General features: G+C 35.5%; 2 protein-coding genes across 3 annotated transcripts; one reads left to right on the plus strand and one right to left on the minus strand.

Moving 5' to 3' along the window:
- Window positions 1-5,851: 5,851 nt before the first annotated feature.
- LOC137748074 (putative disease resistance protein At3g14460) lies at window positions 5,852-7,039 on the plus strand. The gene is made up of 3 exons (XM_068488167.1): window positions 5,852-6,112; window positions 6,267-6,547; window positions 6,751-7,039. The coding sequence occupies exons 1-3, from the start codon at window positions 5,852-5,854 to the stop codon at window positions 7,037-7,039; spliced, it is 831 nt and encodes a 276-aa protein (XP_068344268.1).
- A 1,194-nt stretch (window positions 7,040-8,233) lies between these two features.
- Window positions 8,234-16,342, minus strand: LOC137748702 (crossover junction endonuclease MUS81). Of its 2 annotated transcripts, none has more exons than XM_068488880.1 (15): window positions 16,039-16,342; window positions 15,504-15,592; window positions 15,334-15,412; window positions 15,143-15,229; window positions 14,920-15,045; window positions 14,017-14,248; window positions 13,247-13,376; window positions 13,023-13,150; window positions 12,703-12,851; window positions 12,101-12,158; window positions 11,226-11,384; window positions 10,592-10,671; window positions 9,582-9,819; window positions 9,077-9,163; window positions 8,234-8,465 (listed from the first exon to the last, which is right to left on the minus strand). In XM_068488880.1, exons 1-15 carry the CDS (start codon window positions 16,236-16,238, stop codon window positions 8,361-8,363), a joined length of 1,947 nt encoding a protein of 648 aa, XP_068344981.1. In that variant the 5' UTR covers window positions 16,239-16,342; the 3' UTR covers window positions 8,234-8,360. The 2 variants fall into 2 exon arrangements, with proteins under 2 accessions (XP_068344981.1, XP_068344980.1); XM_068488879.1 differs by having other exon boundaries at window positions 13,247-13,451.
- Window positions 16,343-17,146: the final 804 nt, after the last annotated feature.

Below are 17,146 nucleotides of genomic sequence, written 5' to 3' on the forward strand. Positions count from 1 at the left end.
ATTAAAACAGTCGTTAACCCATGACATGGCGCTCACATGAACAATCACTGGGTGCCACGTGTCAATGTGGACCTACGTGGATATTAAAAAGAGTCCGCTAAGCATTAAACTAAGCATATTGAAAATGAGTAGTAGTCTGGTATCTAATCATTCGTAGATAACTATTAAGTTCCAAACGAAGAAAGAGTCCACTTAGCATTTATGTCATCCTCTTCCTCAACCATATGCTGGCCGGAATTTGTTTCAATCATTGATACGAACCCAGGCACTTGCTTTGCTAGCTGCTGTATTGTGACATCCCACATCACCCAAGGAAGTGATCCTTGTATGTATATTCTCATCCCTACCTAGCACGAGGCCTTTTAGGAGCTCACTGGCTTCAGGTTCCATGGGAACTCCGAAGTTAAGCGAGTAGCACGCGAGAGCATTCCCAAGATGGGTGACCCATCGGGAAGTTCTCGTGTGAGTTCCCATAAACAAAACCGTGAGAGCGTGGTCGGGGCCCAAAACGGACAATATCGTGCTATGGTGGTAGAGCGGGCCCTGGAAGTGGTCTCCCCCGGGTCGGAATGTGACATGTATAGTTTGCCCCACGACTACATAAAAAGTGCGAGACTTTGTTCGACTTCCACGCGAGCTGCATCAGCTGCATTCACTCTTTACCATTTAATTTGAACGTAATCCTAGCTCCGTAGTACAAAAGAGATGTTTGGTGGAGCAGTTCGTGATCTCCAAAATCTTGTCCCTTCATTATTGCATGCAAGCAGCTGGATTTTCTGGATTTTCTGGATTTTTAAGTGTCGGTTTGATTACTATTTTATTTTTTTAATATTTTTTTAGTTTTTATTACTAAATTAGAGAGAAAGTAGATGGATGACTGAAGTGAAGAATGTGGAGGGGGTGTGGGAAGAGGCAGAATCAAGCATACAATGACATACAAAATGAAAGAAAACCTACTCGAAACTGTTTTAACTTTTTGGTTTTTATTTTCATGTTGTGTATTCCATGTGCATTTCTGCACATCCTTCCCACCACTCATCCTCTATCCTTATTATCAAATTGCGCGCCCTTATCTATTGTTGTTCGAGGTTGATAAATAAAATAACCTATTTTTTGCTTTCTCGATCTCTAAGATATCTCGGTACTACAAACTCAAAGTTACTTAGACATCTTTATAAGAGAAAAACACTGGGAGAGAGGTGGGGTGTGTGAATCACAGTACTTCAAATACAAATCCATGTTCATAAACCCTTTAACACATAAAGAAAGACTTACCTGCAGATGAATTTGAGGAAGCAGCCATGTTCAATTTCTGCAGCAAAGTAGCAGTGCACCTTCTTCTCTCTCCAGTAATCATATTGCTCTTAACTAATAATAGGTTTTAGTCCAAAAATAGCGCGTATAAACTGTGAGAGCAGAGGCCACTATTTTTTTTTTTTTTTTTTTTTTTTTTTTTGAAATTTGGCCACTATATATACAACATAATCCTTGCCAATTTCTATAACGACTCCCCTATTAAAATCCATATAGACAACCAATATAGTGTCTCAGTATAACATGGATTACAAATCCATTCTCAATAAGACTTCCTATCCCAACTTGAATCAAATAACTTAATCCACGTATTCATACTCATGCTCATATTCTAACATGTGTGTGTTGTGTGGCGCTATACCAATTATTAAAGAAAATAAAATCGAAAAAGTTGTTTTTGTGTTCATGAGTACAAATTAAAAAATAACAAAGTGCACCAGCTAGAAGTGCAAGTTTGAAGGTTTTTGATTTCAATAATAAAGTTTCCGAATTCGAACCCAAAAATTTCGAATGTGAAAATTTTCCTTAAAAATTAGAATGAATTTAGAGATTCCAAGAATTCCAATCCAAAATTTTCCGAACTTATTCCCATGAATTCTTTTTTTTTTTTTTTTTTTGAAATATAACGATTTCTAATAGTTATTTACTCAAATTATGTATTTTATGATGGACTATGTCTTTTTTTTTTTTTGTGACACATGATAGCGTTAGTAGATTAAATTGTTAAATGTTAAGGGAGAGACGGATTGGTGGGGATCGATCGAACATGCACCAAGGTGCATACATTATTGCTTTCAGCCACTGCTGTAAAGCGTCTACATTTTATTGCTAATTTTGGATACATTTTGTTCGTGGTTAGTTTTGAAAACCTTTTGTTCATTGTAATATATCAAACGTACATATATTAAAAGGGATAAGCATACTAGTATACTAAAAAATTAATTGAATTTATATATAAAGATATACTAAATGCAAGTGGCCCTTTACCACATTGGTGGAAATGTGTTAAGCCCTTGCATGACGACGTAGGTGACTAATCTAACACCTAATCTAACAAAGTCTATCATTTGAAAAAAACAAAACATAAAGATATACTGAATAGTACGAAAAAGTAATAAATTGCACGTATGAAAAAATTTGAGAATATTAAAAACCCTATAAAATATATGAACTTTCGAATTATATTCTGAAATTTTAGAGATTACTATGATTCTGAAAATTCCTAAAATTTTGAATTTGAAATTTGTGAATCAATCTGATATAATTTGCCACTTAATACTATGGTCTGATGGTATTCCTCTTTACCTTGTAAGCGAGAGGTCTTAAGTTTGATTTTCGCCAAAGGCAAATTTGAATCATATTATTGCTAGCTCATTGTAAGGCTAAGCGCATCTTCTACCCTTTAATGTAGATAATATCATTTATTAAAAAAATATACAAATTGGAAACGTTCCGATCGAATCCAATTCGTTTGAAAATTACTCCTAGCAACGACCCAAAGGTCAAGGGCATACTTACAAAAAAATATTAGTTTTAGCTATAACACATGTATTTTTCAACAATTCTTATTTTTACTCTTTACACACTATATTATCTCACTTTATTATCTGCATTCATCTTTCGTGTCACATTTCAACCCTGCACTCTATATTGTCTCACTTTAACAATGGCACTCTTCCTGAATGTCTTACTTTACCATAATCCGTCAAATAAGTTAAGAGAACCGTTAATTGTGTTGATGTGGTATGAACAATTTAATCTTTTCAACTATGTTAGTTGTGTGGCATATGACATGGCAGGTTAGTAAAACCCATGGCCATTAGGAGGGTCTAATTTCACCCTATGATGTGTGGTACTTGAATTATATGCACTGGGATGCGTTGCGGAGTTCTTTTGAGTCTGTTGCACACGGAAGTAAGATCATTGTGACTACACGTGACCAACGTGTTGAATCAATGATGGGTACTGTCACAGCAACCAAATATCTGACAAAGATTGCGGGTTGTTATTTGCCAAACATGCCTTCAGCAGTATAAACTCAGCTGTGCATCCAACTCTAGAAGAAATCAGTAGCGAAATAATTAAATTTCTTGATAGAGATTTTATCACCTGTAAAAGTAAGGATAAAAATACTTAAAAATACTTATAAGAGTACAAGGTTGTCGTAGTATAGCAGCTCAAGCAAGGTCGTTTTCCACAGGGATTGAATGAATAATTTGTATTTAAACCAATTCTTAATTAATTATTTGAAAACAAAGTTTGGAAGAGGTTGATTTTAAAATTTAATATAATAAAAACGAATTTTAAAATAAAACAATTAAAGAAATTAACTAGAGAACAATTTAAAGAAAGTCAATTTGTAAAACCTAAGGTTTAGTCTTCACCCTAACAATCCTACGTAGTTCTTCTAATTCCTTATGAATTACACATGCATATTTTGAAGGTTAGATTTTCCTAAAGTATGCCCTACTTAGAACCTCCAACATAGAACGTATATCTGATATGCAACTCGTCCGTGGTGTCCAGAACGAATGTGAACTCATTAAGTTTTGTGAAAACCTTTTGAAAAATCATACAACTCTTAAGACGTGTCGTCCATCCTAAGAAGTTACACATATTAACCACAAGAAGCCAGTGCCAATTTCAGGGACAGCCCTCTGCCAAAATTGCATCAAATTACTTTTTCAAATATCCTAATGGTCGCAAATCACTAAGACAAATAAATAGTTTAAAGCACAATGATTAAAAATCCAAAACTTGCATGCATAAATTCATAAGAAAATTCAAAAGAGACTACATATTCTTGTTAAGGATCATGGCCTCGCCCTAGCAAACGAAACTAGTTACTAACAACCATAAAATAAAATATTATTAACAATATGGATAGAAAACACCTTGAAAACAAACTTGAATTTTCAAGGCTCTCTAAAGCCAAATTATTGCGTTCTCCCCCCTTATGTTGCGTAAAGAACCCTAATGGCTAACAAGCCTTATTTATACTACTAGAAAATAAAACCCTACCTTGAAAAGGTCTTAGAATAAAATTAGGAAACATAATTAAATGATAAAATAGAAAAAAAAAGGTTTCCTATTTGAGCTAGAATTCGGAGTTCTCAGAAAATCACACTTTTGACTGACCAAATCAACTCCGATTTCGTCCTAAAATGTCTCTTTTTAAAGCTGAAAACGTCCTCTACAAATTCTCAGAAGGAATCCTCCTCAAAATACGCCATCTTGACCTCCAAAATACTCAAAATGGTCAGAAACATCAATCTAGGAAAGCTGCGCGCTGGCCTTTATTTCATTGCCACGGTCAAACGGCTTGGTAGAAAAATCTGGAATTTTGATACAATCATCTTGAAAGGCACACGAACATCCTCCAATTGGAATTACTCCAAAATTCATCTGTTTGATCACTTTTTGCTTCAGAGGAAGTCGAATGTCCTATATTGAAAATATATAACAAAGTATCAAAATTCTACCAAAATAACTAATAAATTAATATTAAGATTAGGGTAAAATATATGGTATAATATGGACTCATCAAAGTGTAAAAGTCTTCCTTTAGCTGCAAAGTCTCTTGGAGGTTTGTTGCGCAGTGAACAAATTTACGAGGAGTGGGATGAAATATTGAAGAGTGAAATATGGGAATTGCAAGATGAGAATACCATTCTTCCGGTTTTGAGATTGAGTTATCATCATCTTCCTTCACATCTAAAACGATGTTTTTTCTGTTGTTTGATTTTTCCCAAAGATAACAAATTCGGAAAATCAGAACTAATTTTGTTGTGGATGGCTGAAGGCCTTTTGTCACCCCAAAGAAAGCAAATGATGGAAGAAGTTGGAGTTGAGTACTTTGATGATTTAATATCAAGGTCATTTTTTGAGCATTCAGGGGACAACCAATCGCTTTTTACCATGCATGACCTGATAAATCATTTAGCGAGGTTTTTTTTTTTTTTTTTTTTTTTTGTTTTTGAAGAACAATTTAGCTAAGTTTGTATCAGGAGAATTTTGTTGTAGGATGCGTGATAGTGGCTTGCTCAAGAACATTTCAAGCAAGACTCGTCATTTCTCTTATGCTGTGAATTTTGACTCCTTTGTCCAAGGACTTGGAGGTGTTCCTGCGACTGCAAAAGTGGATATTTCTGGTTTTGATAAGTTTGAAGCTCTAAGCGAAGCCAAGTAACCTTCCTAGCAATAAAACCTCCATCACCATGGAGTTTGTTCCTATCCTACAAGGTACCTCATGATCTGCTCCAAACACTGTATTCTTTGAGAGTGCTGTCTCTATCTCATTGTGACAACAAGGAGATGCCTAATTGGATTGGGAATTTGAAACATCTAAGGTATATAGACTTGTCATATGGTGGAGTTGAAAAGTTACCTGAAACGATATGTACTTTGCATAATTTACAAACGTTGCTCTTGTCCAACTGTTATGCACTTGCTCAGTTGCCGATCAACTTGGCAAGGCTCATCAACTTGCATCATCTTGATGTTAGAAGCACTAAGGTAAAAGACTAAGGTAAAAGAGATGCCACCACATATGGATATGTTGAAGGATCTCCACACATTAAGTGACTTTGTCGTAGGCAAACAAACTGCATCTGACATTAAAGAGTTGAAAGAGCTTCAGATAGCAGGTACACTTTCTATTTCAGGGCTTCATAATATTGTGAATTCTGTGGATGCTTTTGAAGCCAATATGAGAGATAAGCACCTTAACGAACTAGCTTTGACATGGGGATCTGATACCGATGATTTACAGAAAGATATAGAGGTGCTGAGTTTTATGGTAATGATATTTCTGTTGCTAGGCCATTTAGATCTCATCAGTTTTATACTTCAATGATATGTTGGGGTGGCAAGAGTGGTCTCATTTCGGAAATAGCCAAGAAGACGGAGCTTTTCCTCATCTTTGTCAGCTTTATCTGGAAAATTGTCCCAAGCTAACTGAGAAATTACCTGATTATCTTCCATCCTTGGCTACACTTGAAGTAAGGAGACGCGAGCAACTTCTGGGTTCACTTCCAAACTCTCAAGTTATTTTGGAGACACCGTCTAATGATGGTCTGGCCTATGCTTTAAGTGTTCTCAAAAGAAAGTACTGTCGGAAATTATCTCAGCTAAATAACTGCTATGCATTCCTTGGAACATTGAAGATAAAGAGTAGCTGTGATTCAACCAAGTCCATTCCGCTGGACTACTTCCCAAGGGTTAAAGAGCTCAAGTTATATGACTGTTTGAATCTGGAATCCCTTATTCCAATGTTTCTGATAGCCCGACATTCTTGTTCCTCGGTATCTTTAAAATACATAAGTGCCCAAATTTTGTATCTTTTCCCGAAGGAGGACTGCACGCCCCCAACTTGATAGAGCTTATTATATATGAATGCAATAAACTGAGGTCATTGCCAGAACATATGTGCACCAGGCTCTCATCTCTTCGGGCTGTAACCGTAAACTATTGTCCTGAACTTGAGTCATTTCCTGAAGGGGGACTAGCTCCAAATTTGGATATGCTGCGTATCTTTGGATGCAAGAAACTCATTGCCAACCGCATGCACTGGGGTCTGGATAGGCTCATCTCTCTCATATGCTTTGGTATCAGCTTTGAAGAATGCGAAGACGTTGTACCATTTCCGGAGGACAGCCTTCTGCCCACAGTTCTGACTACTCTCTACATCAACAACAGTCCAAATCTTGAGATCCTGGACTCTTAAGGGTTTCCAGAACCCCACCGCTATTCAAGAATTGTTCATTGATAAGTGTAATAAGCTGCAGTGCCTGCCAGAAGAAGGGTTTCATATGTCTTTCTCTTGTGGAGATCAATGAATGCCCTTTGCTGACACAAAGGTGCCAGAGAGAGATAGGGGAAGATTGGCCGAAGATTTCTCACATCACTCGTGTATGCGTTGATGGCTCCTCAATTTCATAAACTGATCAACTCTCTCTCAGGTACTTCTTCCACAATATGTTATTTGAAATCCATGAATGGTTTAATATTAGTAGGGAATCTGAAAATTCTTAGTTCCTTTGCTTGAAATTGTATGACTATAACATGAACAAGCTTAGTACAGTTATCATCGGAACAACAAAATATTTGTTGTCTACCTTGTGCCTCACATGTGCTCACTACTTCTTAGAGGAAGTCTCCCATACGAAGGATTCATCATCGAAAAATCTTTGTTTCTAAGTATTCTGTTTCGTTGCAAAACGTATCTTTATAAATGCTGCAAGCTTGTTCTTACTGTGCTGTTCACTGATCAGGAATTATTTATGTTCATGGATTATTTTGCTCTGGTACCTGCAAAAGCATCAGTGTTCTGGCATTTGTTTCTTGATCTCGATTCAAGTTAGACCATTTGCATCAACACTCAAGTGATTGGAAGTTTTGAATGCAAATGCTTCTCCTCAGAGGCATCACCTGAGTATGCCAGTACAGATGATTGAACGTAGAAAAACAGGAATTTAAGGATTCTCTTTATATTTTTCTGTTAGAGTTCGTGCAGATATTGTAATTCAACCAACCTTTTTTCTTTCATTTCATACCACATTCATTTCGCAGCACTCGCAGACATCATAAGCTTATTGAACAGTGTACACTAGCGTTGATGGGTACGCTATATCGCTAAATCTTGATCGAAGTACGATTTGTTTTGTTATGTAATTTTTTGGTGTTTGTTTTGCAGATTTGAATTTGTTAATCTTGCCGAACGGTTGGCTTTGTTGCCCAATATTATGCATTACAACGGTTCTTAAAACGTTACGCTTTATGGGACATAAACTTCTTCGCCTTACACGGTTGCAGTTTAAAAACACAGCCGAAACACTACCACGACTGGGTTGCAGGGATTGTGCAGAACACTGCCTTTCCTATCAGTGCAACAGAAATAAACCAACATTCAACTCGGAAATAATACAAGCAAGCTAGCTATTTTATAACGATAAACTGTCCGTCTTATTTACGCTGCAAGAGTAGTAGTACACAAAATCACTAATCAAACAATTTTTTTTCCTCTCACAATTGAAGATACACAACGATCATTCGCCCCAAACCAATTGAAAGATATTCTTACTAGCGCTTGCATTGACGGCATTGTTACTCTGTGTTCTAAGCATCTCCTCTTGTGCACGTACATCACCCTCCTAGTTAACAAAATGTTGGTTAAACTGTAATGAGTACAACCAAAGTGCAAAAAACAGCTTCGCTTGATCAATGCAATGACACAGCAGAAATTAATTAAACAAGTTCAAAAATTAAAAGATTATGTAGGTAAATAGATCAACGCAATTAGATAAGCTAATCACATAGAACTTCCACCACAATAGCACTGGTCGAACAGCTGTACTAAGAACAAACTCATGTCATAGAAAGAAATAGGGTGCGAATTTCTCACACGAATGCACTCTTAACTCTTCTGTACTAATGTTATATCATAGAAAACAATCAAGATACGCAGTTGAAATTGAAGTCAGCCAAACATCAACTACATCACAAAGGATTTAAAACGGTTAAGAGCAACTTAGAGTTGATTTATACTCTTAAGCACATTCGTCTCTAAGAATATTTTTTATTTTTTTTAACCAAAAAATATTTAAGTAAAAAGGAGATCTCAGAAAAATTAAAACTAGTGGAGCTAGAATGGAAGATTATAACACGTAGACATCTCTTCTTATAACACAGTAGACTTGATATTTTCAAATTCTCCACGGGTAAACTAATGCATTGAATTCCAACCCAAGGATGGAGGACTTACAAGTAAAGAGTAGGCACGAGCAAGAGATAAAAGTGTCGGGTACATATCCAGAACAGCTATGGCGACTTCCTCAGTTACCTGTGGGACCTGCACATATGAGGTATGATTTATGTAGAGTTTTTCACCATAATCTCACTTAGTCCTCAAAACTAAGCATAAACAAACCGTATCATATACTGACTCAGAAACATCTTAAGAGCGATGTTCCCATTTTTAATCGAATGAGCCATGGACGTACTTTTATTAATGGCGTTTTTATGCTCTACTAGAACTGGAATTTTTTTACGTATACCTCCGCAGTAACACACCTTTTACTTAATAGTTTCTATAAATCCTATATATACACGTTTAAACTAAAAAAAAAAAAAGGTGAAGCATTGAAATTAATTTCCTCAAACCATGTTTATTAAAGGAACGATAGTTTGCTACACTGAGAGATAATAGACAAGGCATCAGTGACTGTCAAACAAGGGATGGTAATCCTAGCTTTCAAATTCATGCATACCTGCATGAGCTGAACGGCAAAAACGTCGCTGACTGTCATTTTATCCAAGTCTTGGCACCTTCTAATAAATTCATCAAAAGGAGGACAAACCCCAGCGTGTTTGCGTTGTTCCTCGGAGAACTTTGATTTGTAATACTGAGCTATTGCTTGAGTAAGATAAACATACTTCTTCAATGTATCAGCCAAGCCAATGGTTCTCTGGACGTCAAATCCCTCCAAAATCTCCGTTGTGAAACAGCTGCACAAGATGAGAATTCAGAGAATAATATATACATTTTGACATCACTAGGATTACTATATCACATAGGGATTTGAGCTATAGATCATCATGGATATTAAATTTAAAAAACATGAAATCAAAATTGAAACTGAAAAGAAAGGATCCTAGAACATGTGGGTTGATGTTCAATCTTCAAGTAAGAAGCAAAGATATGCAGCATTCTTATTTAGAGTTTGACATGTAAAACCTATTGAATTACTAAATCCTTACATGACCCTTATCAGTAAAAAGCAATCATATGTTCTAAACAACCAGCTAGCATTTAACTTAGCCTTCAATAATAATTCCACTTCAACAAGACGGCAACTCAAACTGTAGGGATGAAGCAAGTAAATTTTCAATATGATTACAGATTTATAAGAAAACAGAAGTTTGACGTTCGACATTCTTTTGGAAGCCTAGTTGATGGCTTAAGGTTGGAAATTAGTGTTTCACAAGTGTAGCACGTGGGGTTTGGTTTAGGTACTCGTTTGGGATGGAAATGTTTAATTCTAGGTCTGCTAAAAAGCTGTGTGCCGCTGAACAATACCCAAGGGAAAAACCCTGATGGGTTGTGGTCCTAAAAGCAAAGAAAATACTTGGTGATGCTGTCATAGTGAAACAGAACGTTGATATCAAATCATTACCAAAGTTATTTATCACGGTAATGATTGAATTGAATAGAATTATTTATAGTCAAGTGGTACTGGTGATAGATGTAGCTTTTAAAAATATTTACAAGAATGCTTACGCTGTTTTAATGCTTTCTGCTGCTTCAGAAGTATTTGGATCACCTTCCACAAGATATATCAGTTTCTTGAGTCCACACCTCTGACAATATGCAATTAAAGGACCAACATGTCAGAATAACATAAACAAAAATAGTTTCACAGTAAATCCAAAACTGCATGTAAAAGGTCACACTAGAAGCAGACACAATTTCTCATGTACTTATCCAATGCATGTAAAACATCTGAACTAAAATTGCCAGGCACCAAATCACTGCATTGAGCATGGGTAAATGTTAAAAAATTTCCAATAAGGGACAAACATGTCAAGTTGAACTTATAATATCCATATGTAAGGGGAGAAAAACAATAAGAAGAATTAACTAATAGTAATATGTTTTTAATTGTCAATCTTTCTTTGTGGGAAAGTTAATTCAGTATTTCAACTCAAGTCTCCTATTCATCCTGTAACACTTAAGTTGATAATAAATGCTAAAGGTAAACTCAGAGAAAACACCAAGTTTCCACAATAAAATGGTCACATAACAAGAATAATTTTGCAACTGCAAACCAAAATGCATCCAAAGTATAATAGAAACCAAAATTACACAATACGATAAAGATAAAACATCTAATCTTTTGAATAAGAATCAATACCAAAAGTCTCAATTTCTGATCCCTGTAACGATTATCTCTGATTGAACAGCGCAAATCATCAACATTCTTCCTCTCAACAATAAAATCAAGTACATATTCACTCTCGAGTTGTTTATGACGAGCTATCCAGATTCCATCTCCAACTGGTAACCTCCTAACCTGTAGAAGATTCATTTACTTAATTACAGTTTGCATCAAATGAAGGAGAAGATACTGCAGAAACAATACAGACAAGTACCTCTTAAGTTAGTACGACTAGATTATTTAAATTGTCAAATAAAGATTATAAATCACAGCTTTATTCTAGACGACTTACAGAAGAGACAAACTGAGTTGAGTGATACATAGATAGGGAAAGGAAATCCAAAACCGGTGGCTTTCTTAATAGCAGATTGGGGAAAAATACCAAACCATGCCCCAACTGCAATACTGTCACAGTTTCCAAAACTACATACTGTAAATTCTAACTCCAGGGAAACTGTGTTGTGGCATAGCCTTGATGCAGGTAGTCTGTGAACTGAAAGGTTTTAAGCAAAACGAAGATAAATTCCTGTAAACATTAAGTGGCAATAATAGTATTGAGTCTATTGACAACTCTACAACTAAATACTTTCCTAAAGGACAAAAATCAATGGACCGTTAATTAGAAAACCAGCTCATAAAATAAGCGTTATACAACAAAGATTTCATGATTGTATTTAAAGTTCTAGCTGACCGCAATCATGAAGCAGCAAAATAAGTAAAGCACTATACAAATAAATGATACAGAATGATATGTGAAACCAATAAAGAATGATACAGAACAGTGCAAACTCCCAAAAAATGTACAAAAAAACCATTAGAGGAACTAACAGATAAAGACTACAAGAACTCACCTCTATTTTTATTTTGAATTGAGTACGAACGTTCTCGATAAGTCTCCTAGATCGCGATCTAAAACCACAATGTATAAAATTAATCATAGTAATTACAAACACCAGCAAAGACAATGGACACTGAATATAAGTGAACAACTGAACACTACCAGTTCGACCAACAAAAAAAAAAAAAAAAAAACACTACCAGTGAACACAGAGGAAAAAAAAATACCAAGAATCCATTGGGATGAGCACGTACTAGAGACACAAGTTACATCAAGACAGAGACATGGAAACACGTAAAATAAAATAAAATTTCGGACATGGAGTCATGGACACAGACAGATAAGGATATACTCTAATATATTCTGAAAGTTATTTCTAGAATTTGATAGGATTCAAGACTGACTAACAATAGGATTTCTATAGAATTGGATTACTATAGTACTTCCCGTATCTATGGGACGAAGAATAGGATTCCTATAGAACCTCCCAGATAGTGATTTATTCAAAACTCTTTTCATCAAGATTCAAGACAGAATAACAAGTATCTTTAACTAGTTTCATCATTTAAAAGAAAACTGCATATATGGCAGATGTCAAAATCATAAGTTACTGACCCCTGAGTGGCAAATTGCTCCCGATCATCCAGTACCAAGATTACTTCATATGCATCATCAAATCTCTCACCAAAGCTTAGCGGTGGTATAGATAAAACACTCGAACTTGCTTCCAATCCATTCGAACATGACTTTGGCACAGAATGACTCTAATAAAGTCAACAAGTCAATGAGGAGAAACACAGGTAGGGCAGGTGGTTTAAATTCCATGACTCTGCCCTTTTATACAGTACTCAGTATATTCCATATGTATCAGTCAGATATGCAAGATGTAGCCACAAATTAACATCCTAATTTAACTAAGTTCACATGTCACATACCGTGGAAGAACAAGCTCTAAGTGTAAAATATTTTGGTAATGACTCATCCGAATTAATTTTTGGCACATGTCCACCATTGAGAGAAAATTTGGCCAGTCTATTCTCACTCACTACAAAATCTCTGTGACCTGAGTAATTATAGTAAGCTTTATAAGACGGGGTTTAGATAGTTTAGGAGAATTTCAGCATGCTCTATCACTTAGAAGCATATAAAGCAAGCTTACCATTCGCAACCGCATGAGTGAGTGGTGCTGGACAAAGATCTTCCCTCAAAGTTTGAGACTTCAAATGCAAACCATAAACTTCATCTTCTCGAAGACGACACAGAACAGATGGCCATAGTGAAGACATCTCCTTGTCATTGGAAGTTTCCGAAACTTCAGTAAAAGCTTGAACAATTTGTTCTCTAGAATACCCCATGCACATATACTACAGAAACAAGACAATTAATGAAGATAGAATTTTGACCTAGACAAAGCAAGTAATTAGAACTTATACTTCAAAGTACTATGACCAGAGGATGCAAAAAGAATGTAATATTTCATATGCTTCTTTATAGTTCAACTGAAGAAATCTCATATTTATTTGCGTACAAGAACATCAATGGATCTTGGACCTTCTCAACTTTGGTTTTCTGCCCCGAAATATCTCCATGAACAATTTGGAAGACAGGTGAAGTGTGTAAAAGTCAAATTCCATTCAGGATACAGGTGTTGGCCAAAACAAAATCTCGTATTGCAAATATAATATCAATATCAGTTTATAAGCAAGGGAAACCGCAATCCATGACATGAGGGGATACCGTGGAGAAAGACAATCTATCATAGGAAAAGTATCATCCAACTTGAGCAACTAACAATGCACGCTTTAATTAAAAGATAAATCTTGGATAGGATGATGTTTTGAAATAAAAACAAAATTATGAAGATGTAAACTGGTTATTTTTCCCAATCCATAATTCAATTTAAAAATTAAAAGCTAGATGGATATACACCTTGTCAAGGTATTCCTGTGGAATATCAAAGGATTTCTCCTTTGGACTCAAATTAGTGGAGACCAATGTCGCCACAGTGGCTGAGTCATGATGAGCAAGCTCCTGATGTGAAATATCGTCCCCATTTCCAGAAAGCCCTGTGGAATGAGAAGTCTTTCCCACAGGTTTTTCCATACCAGACCTCACGAGACATTCACTTGCAGTTACCTTACCTTCTGGAGTAAGCATGTACCTACAGTTTCTACAGCATTACACATCTGCTAATAGGTACAAATGCAATACAAGTGCAACTTGAAATTTATAGGTCTAATTTTACAAGAATTGCTCGCAATAACACATGATTTTTGGTACAGGCAAGTACTAAATCATCTTGAAACTAGCCATATCACACAAAAGTTCTAGGGCTAAGAATCGTACATTTTCTTAAGCCTCTTATCAGATGAAATTTACCTAAAACCAAATGTTTTTCCACATTCCAGCTGAGATACATGCTTCTGTTAAACAGAAAAGACTTAGGTACCACAACTCAATATTTATTCTAATAACCCCATATCCTAGTCTAATAGTAAATCATCCTTCGCATCAAAGTAGATCTCTCCTACTATATTATTTTTAATGGTGAAATGATTTTGTCAGTAATTCAACTTTCACAAAGACAAAGTGATAACTTATTCCTGTTCCTAAGCTATGTAAAATGTTTTCATATAGAAATAAGAGGGAATAGGTTAGCTAAATTGCCATTTAAATTTATAAGCGCTGCGGCAGAAAAAAAAAAAAGTATAAGATAATTAAACAAATCCTTCTTAGCATAAAGTAACTAACACAGCAAATCAACAACAACAACAAAACAAAAAAAAAAAAAAAAAAAAAAAAAAAAAAAAGGGGAAGAAGCAAAAGCCATACTTTGCTGGGTTACTTGATTTCACAACCAGTCCCTTGTTTATTAATGTCGTCATGCAGGACCATCCACTATACCATTCCCTTGCAGAAGTTGCAAAGTGTCCAGGTTTTCCCTTTCCCTTCTCTGGCCTAAAAACAAACCAGGTATAAGAACATCACATGCATCCGTATTAAACAAAAATGACAAAAAAATTTAGAGAACTAATATAATCAATCAACATCATACAAAATTGGCACACGAGAAAGTCCACTTGCTTCAGCAGCATCAATAAGCTCCTGTTTACGCATAAATTCATTCCCATTTTCAGTTCCCCTGACGAAAAACTTATCATTAACTCCTACTTCCAAAATTTGACAAAACACATTCAATTACAAATAATGTAAGTGCATACTTAGTTAAGCACAATTCCAGTTTACCTGTAAAGTGTGATCAACAATGCATACGCTACAGAATTCTTTTGTGGAACATAACGTCTGCTTCCTTTGGTTATCTTACCTAAAATACACACACATTTGAGAAAAACAGCAATGAATTTAACATGTATATCATATAACCAGAATGTAAAGCCAATGAATTATAAAAGTACCCTTTTTAGTTATGTCTTCTGGTTCAGAATTGTCTGAAGCAGTATCAAAAAATCCTTTCATAAGCTTCAAAATCCACTTCCCTATGCCCCTGCACTAAAATATGAACAGTTCACATCTTGCCAATAAATCGAAACATGAAATGGCAAACCCCTCAACAGGTTTTCAAATCATAAAGACGTTGATTTGTCTGTCAAGATAAGCAGTAATAGCTCAAATTCATCATTAAGCTTCCGGTGTGAAGGTGTCTTCTTATTCCACAAAATCATCTAAACTCCTAGAAGAAAACAATAAACTAAACTTGGACTGCAACCAGTATAACATGGCAAAGTGAACAAAATTAGAAAAAAATTATACTATTCAAACAACTCAAAGAAAAATTCAAACTTTAACGTCCCACATTGCCCAGAAACATAACAAACAATCCTTCGATTAATTAAGTTTTCAAACCCCCACAAGTGACAATCTTGCACTCCAAGAATGATCAGAATTCAACGCTAATTACCGAAAAAAATGCTAACTTTCTCGAAAACTCACTTGATTTGGGAAAAATCTTTGAGCGTTTTAATAGGGTTCTTGGATTTGCAGAGGTTGGCGTAAGCCTTGGAAAGAGTCATTTCGATGTTCTCGGAAATGCCCTTGGGCTTTTGATCGGCCATTTCCTGCCACTTGCTCAGCATGTACGTCGCAAGCTCTTCGTTCTCCGGGCAAATCACCGTGCGCTTCTGCCGCTCCATTGATTTGGGGATTTGGGGATTTTCAATTTTCAGTGAGGAGGAAAAGGGTGGGCGTCGAAGAAGATAAACGAGTACGGAGTAGGGACCAAGGAGGGAGTTCCAAATTGAAATTAAAATTCATGAGTTGGCGTGTCGCAAGTCCACTTTCCAGATTTTGGAGCACAAGAAAATAGAAATGTGCATATTTTCCCATTTTAGCCCCTCTATTAAGTCAATAGATTATAAGGAAGAATGGTAATTTAGTAAAATACTCAATTTACTAAAGGTTTTAAATCACAAGATAATAATTATTTTGTTTGTTAATTCGAAAATTTGTTCATAAAAAACTATTTTATGTTAGATTTGGAACTTTGAAATATCAATTTGACTTGAGATAAAGCTGGGCAACAAAATTTTAGTCCGAAAATCCAAATTTTAGCTCACAACCTAAACATCTCAAATTTCAAGCTAAAAATCCAAAACTCAAAATCCAGTCTCGATCCATCCCGAAATACCACAAACATTTCAAAAATCTTGAAAATTGGGAATACATAAATTTTGGTTCGGGATTGATCTTCAAATTCGTGTCCCGAAAAAATTTGGTTTGGGACCCCATACGAACCACCCCTATAGATTTGTACAACATTTTGATCTCACATGTGAGAGACCGCTAGCCTAACCAAGCAATGCATTTATAGGAATATGAATCCACAATGAGGAAAGGATGAACCTTATATGTTCTGACAAGTAAGTTTGGCTAATGGTAGGACCAAAAAAAAAAAAAGGGCTTATTAAAGGCATGGCGTGAGATTAGTCATTCAGATATGTTAAAAAGGGTCTAAAACAAAAGATATATTTACATTAAGCCCCGTTTAGTATAGTTTTTTTACCAAAAGTTGTTTCATTTTAATTTTTTTTTTTTTTTTTTT

Source organism: Pyrus communis, chromosome 10, assembly GCF_963583255.1.
Source record: "Pyrus communis chromosome 10, drPyrComm1.1, whole genome shotgun sequence".
In the NCBI taxonomy this organism is placed as follows: Eukaryota; Viridiplantae; Streptophyta; class Magnoliopsida; order Rosales; family Rosaceae; genus Pyrus; species Pyrus communis.

Excerpts from the sequence above, each read along its gene's own strand:
- LOC137748074 (XM_068488167.1), top strand. The coding sequence starts at position 5,852 with ATGCCACCACATATGGATATGTTGAAGGATCTCCACACATTAAGTGAC. Across the intron at positions 6,113-6,266 it reads TAGAGGTGCTGAGTTTTATG|CTAACTGAGAAATTACCTGA; the intron begins GTAATGATATTT and ends AATTGTCCCAAG. Across the intron at positions 6,548-6,750 it reads CCAAGGGTTAAAGAGCTCAA|GCTCTCATCTCTTCGGGCTG; the intron begins GTTATATGACTG and ends TATGTGCACCAG.
- LOC137748702 (XM_068488879.1), bottom strand. The coding sequence starts at position 16,238 with ATGGAGCGGCAGAAGCGCACGGTGATTTGCCCGGAGAACGAAGAGCTT. Across the intron at positions 13,452-14,016 it reads CACAGGAATACCTTGACAAG|TATATGTGCATGGGGTATTC; the intron begins GTGTATATCCAT and ends TTGTTTCTGTAG. Across the intron at positions 10,672-11,225 it reads ATCAGAAATTGAGACTTTTG|AGGTGTGGACTCAAGAAACT; the intron begins GTATTGATTCTT and ends GCATATTGTCAG.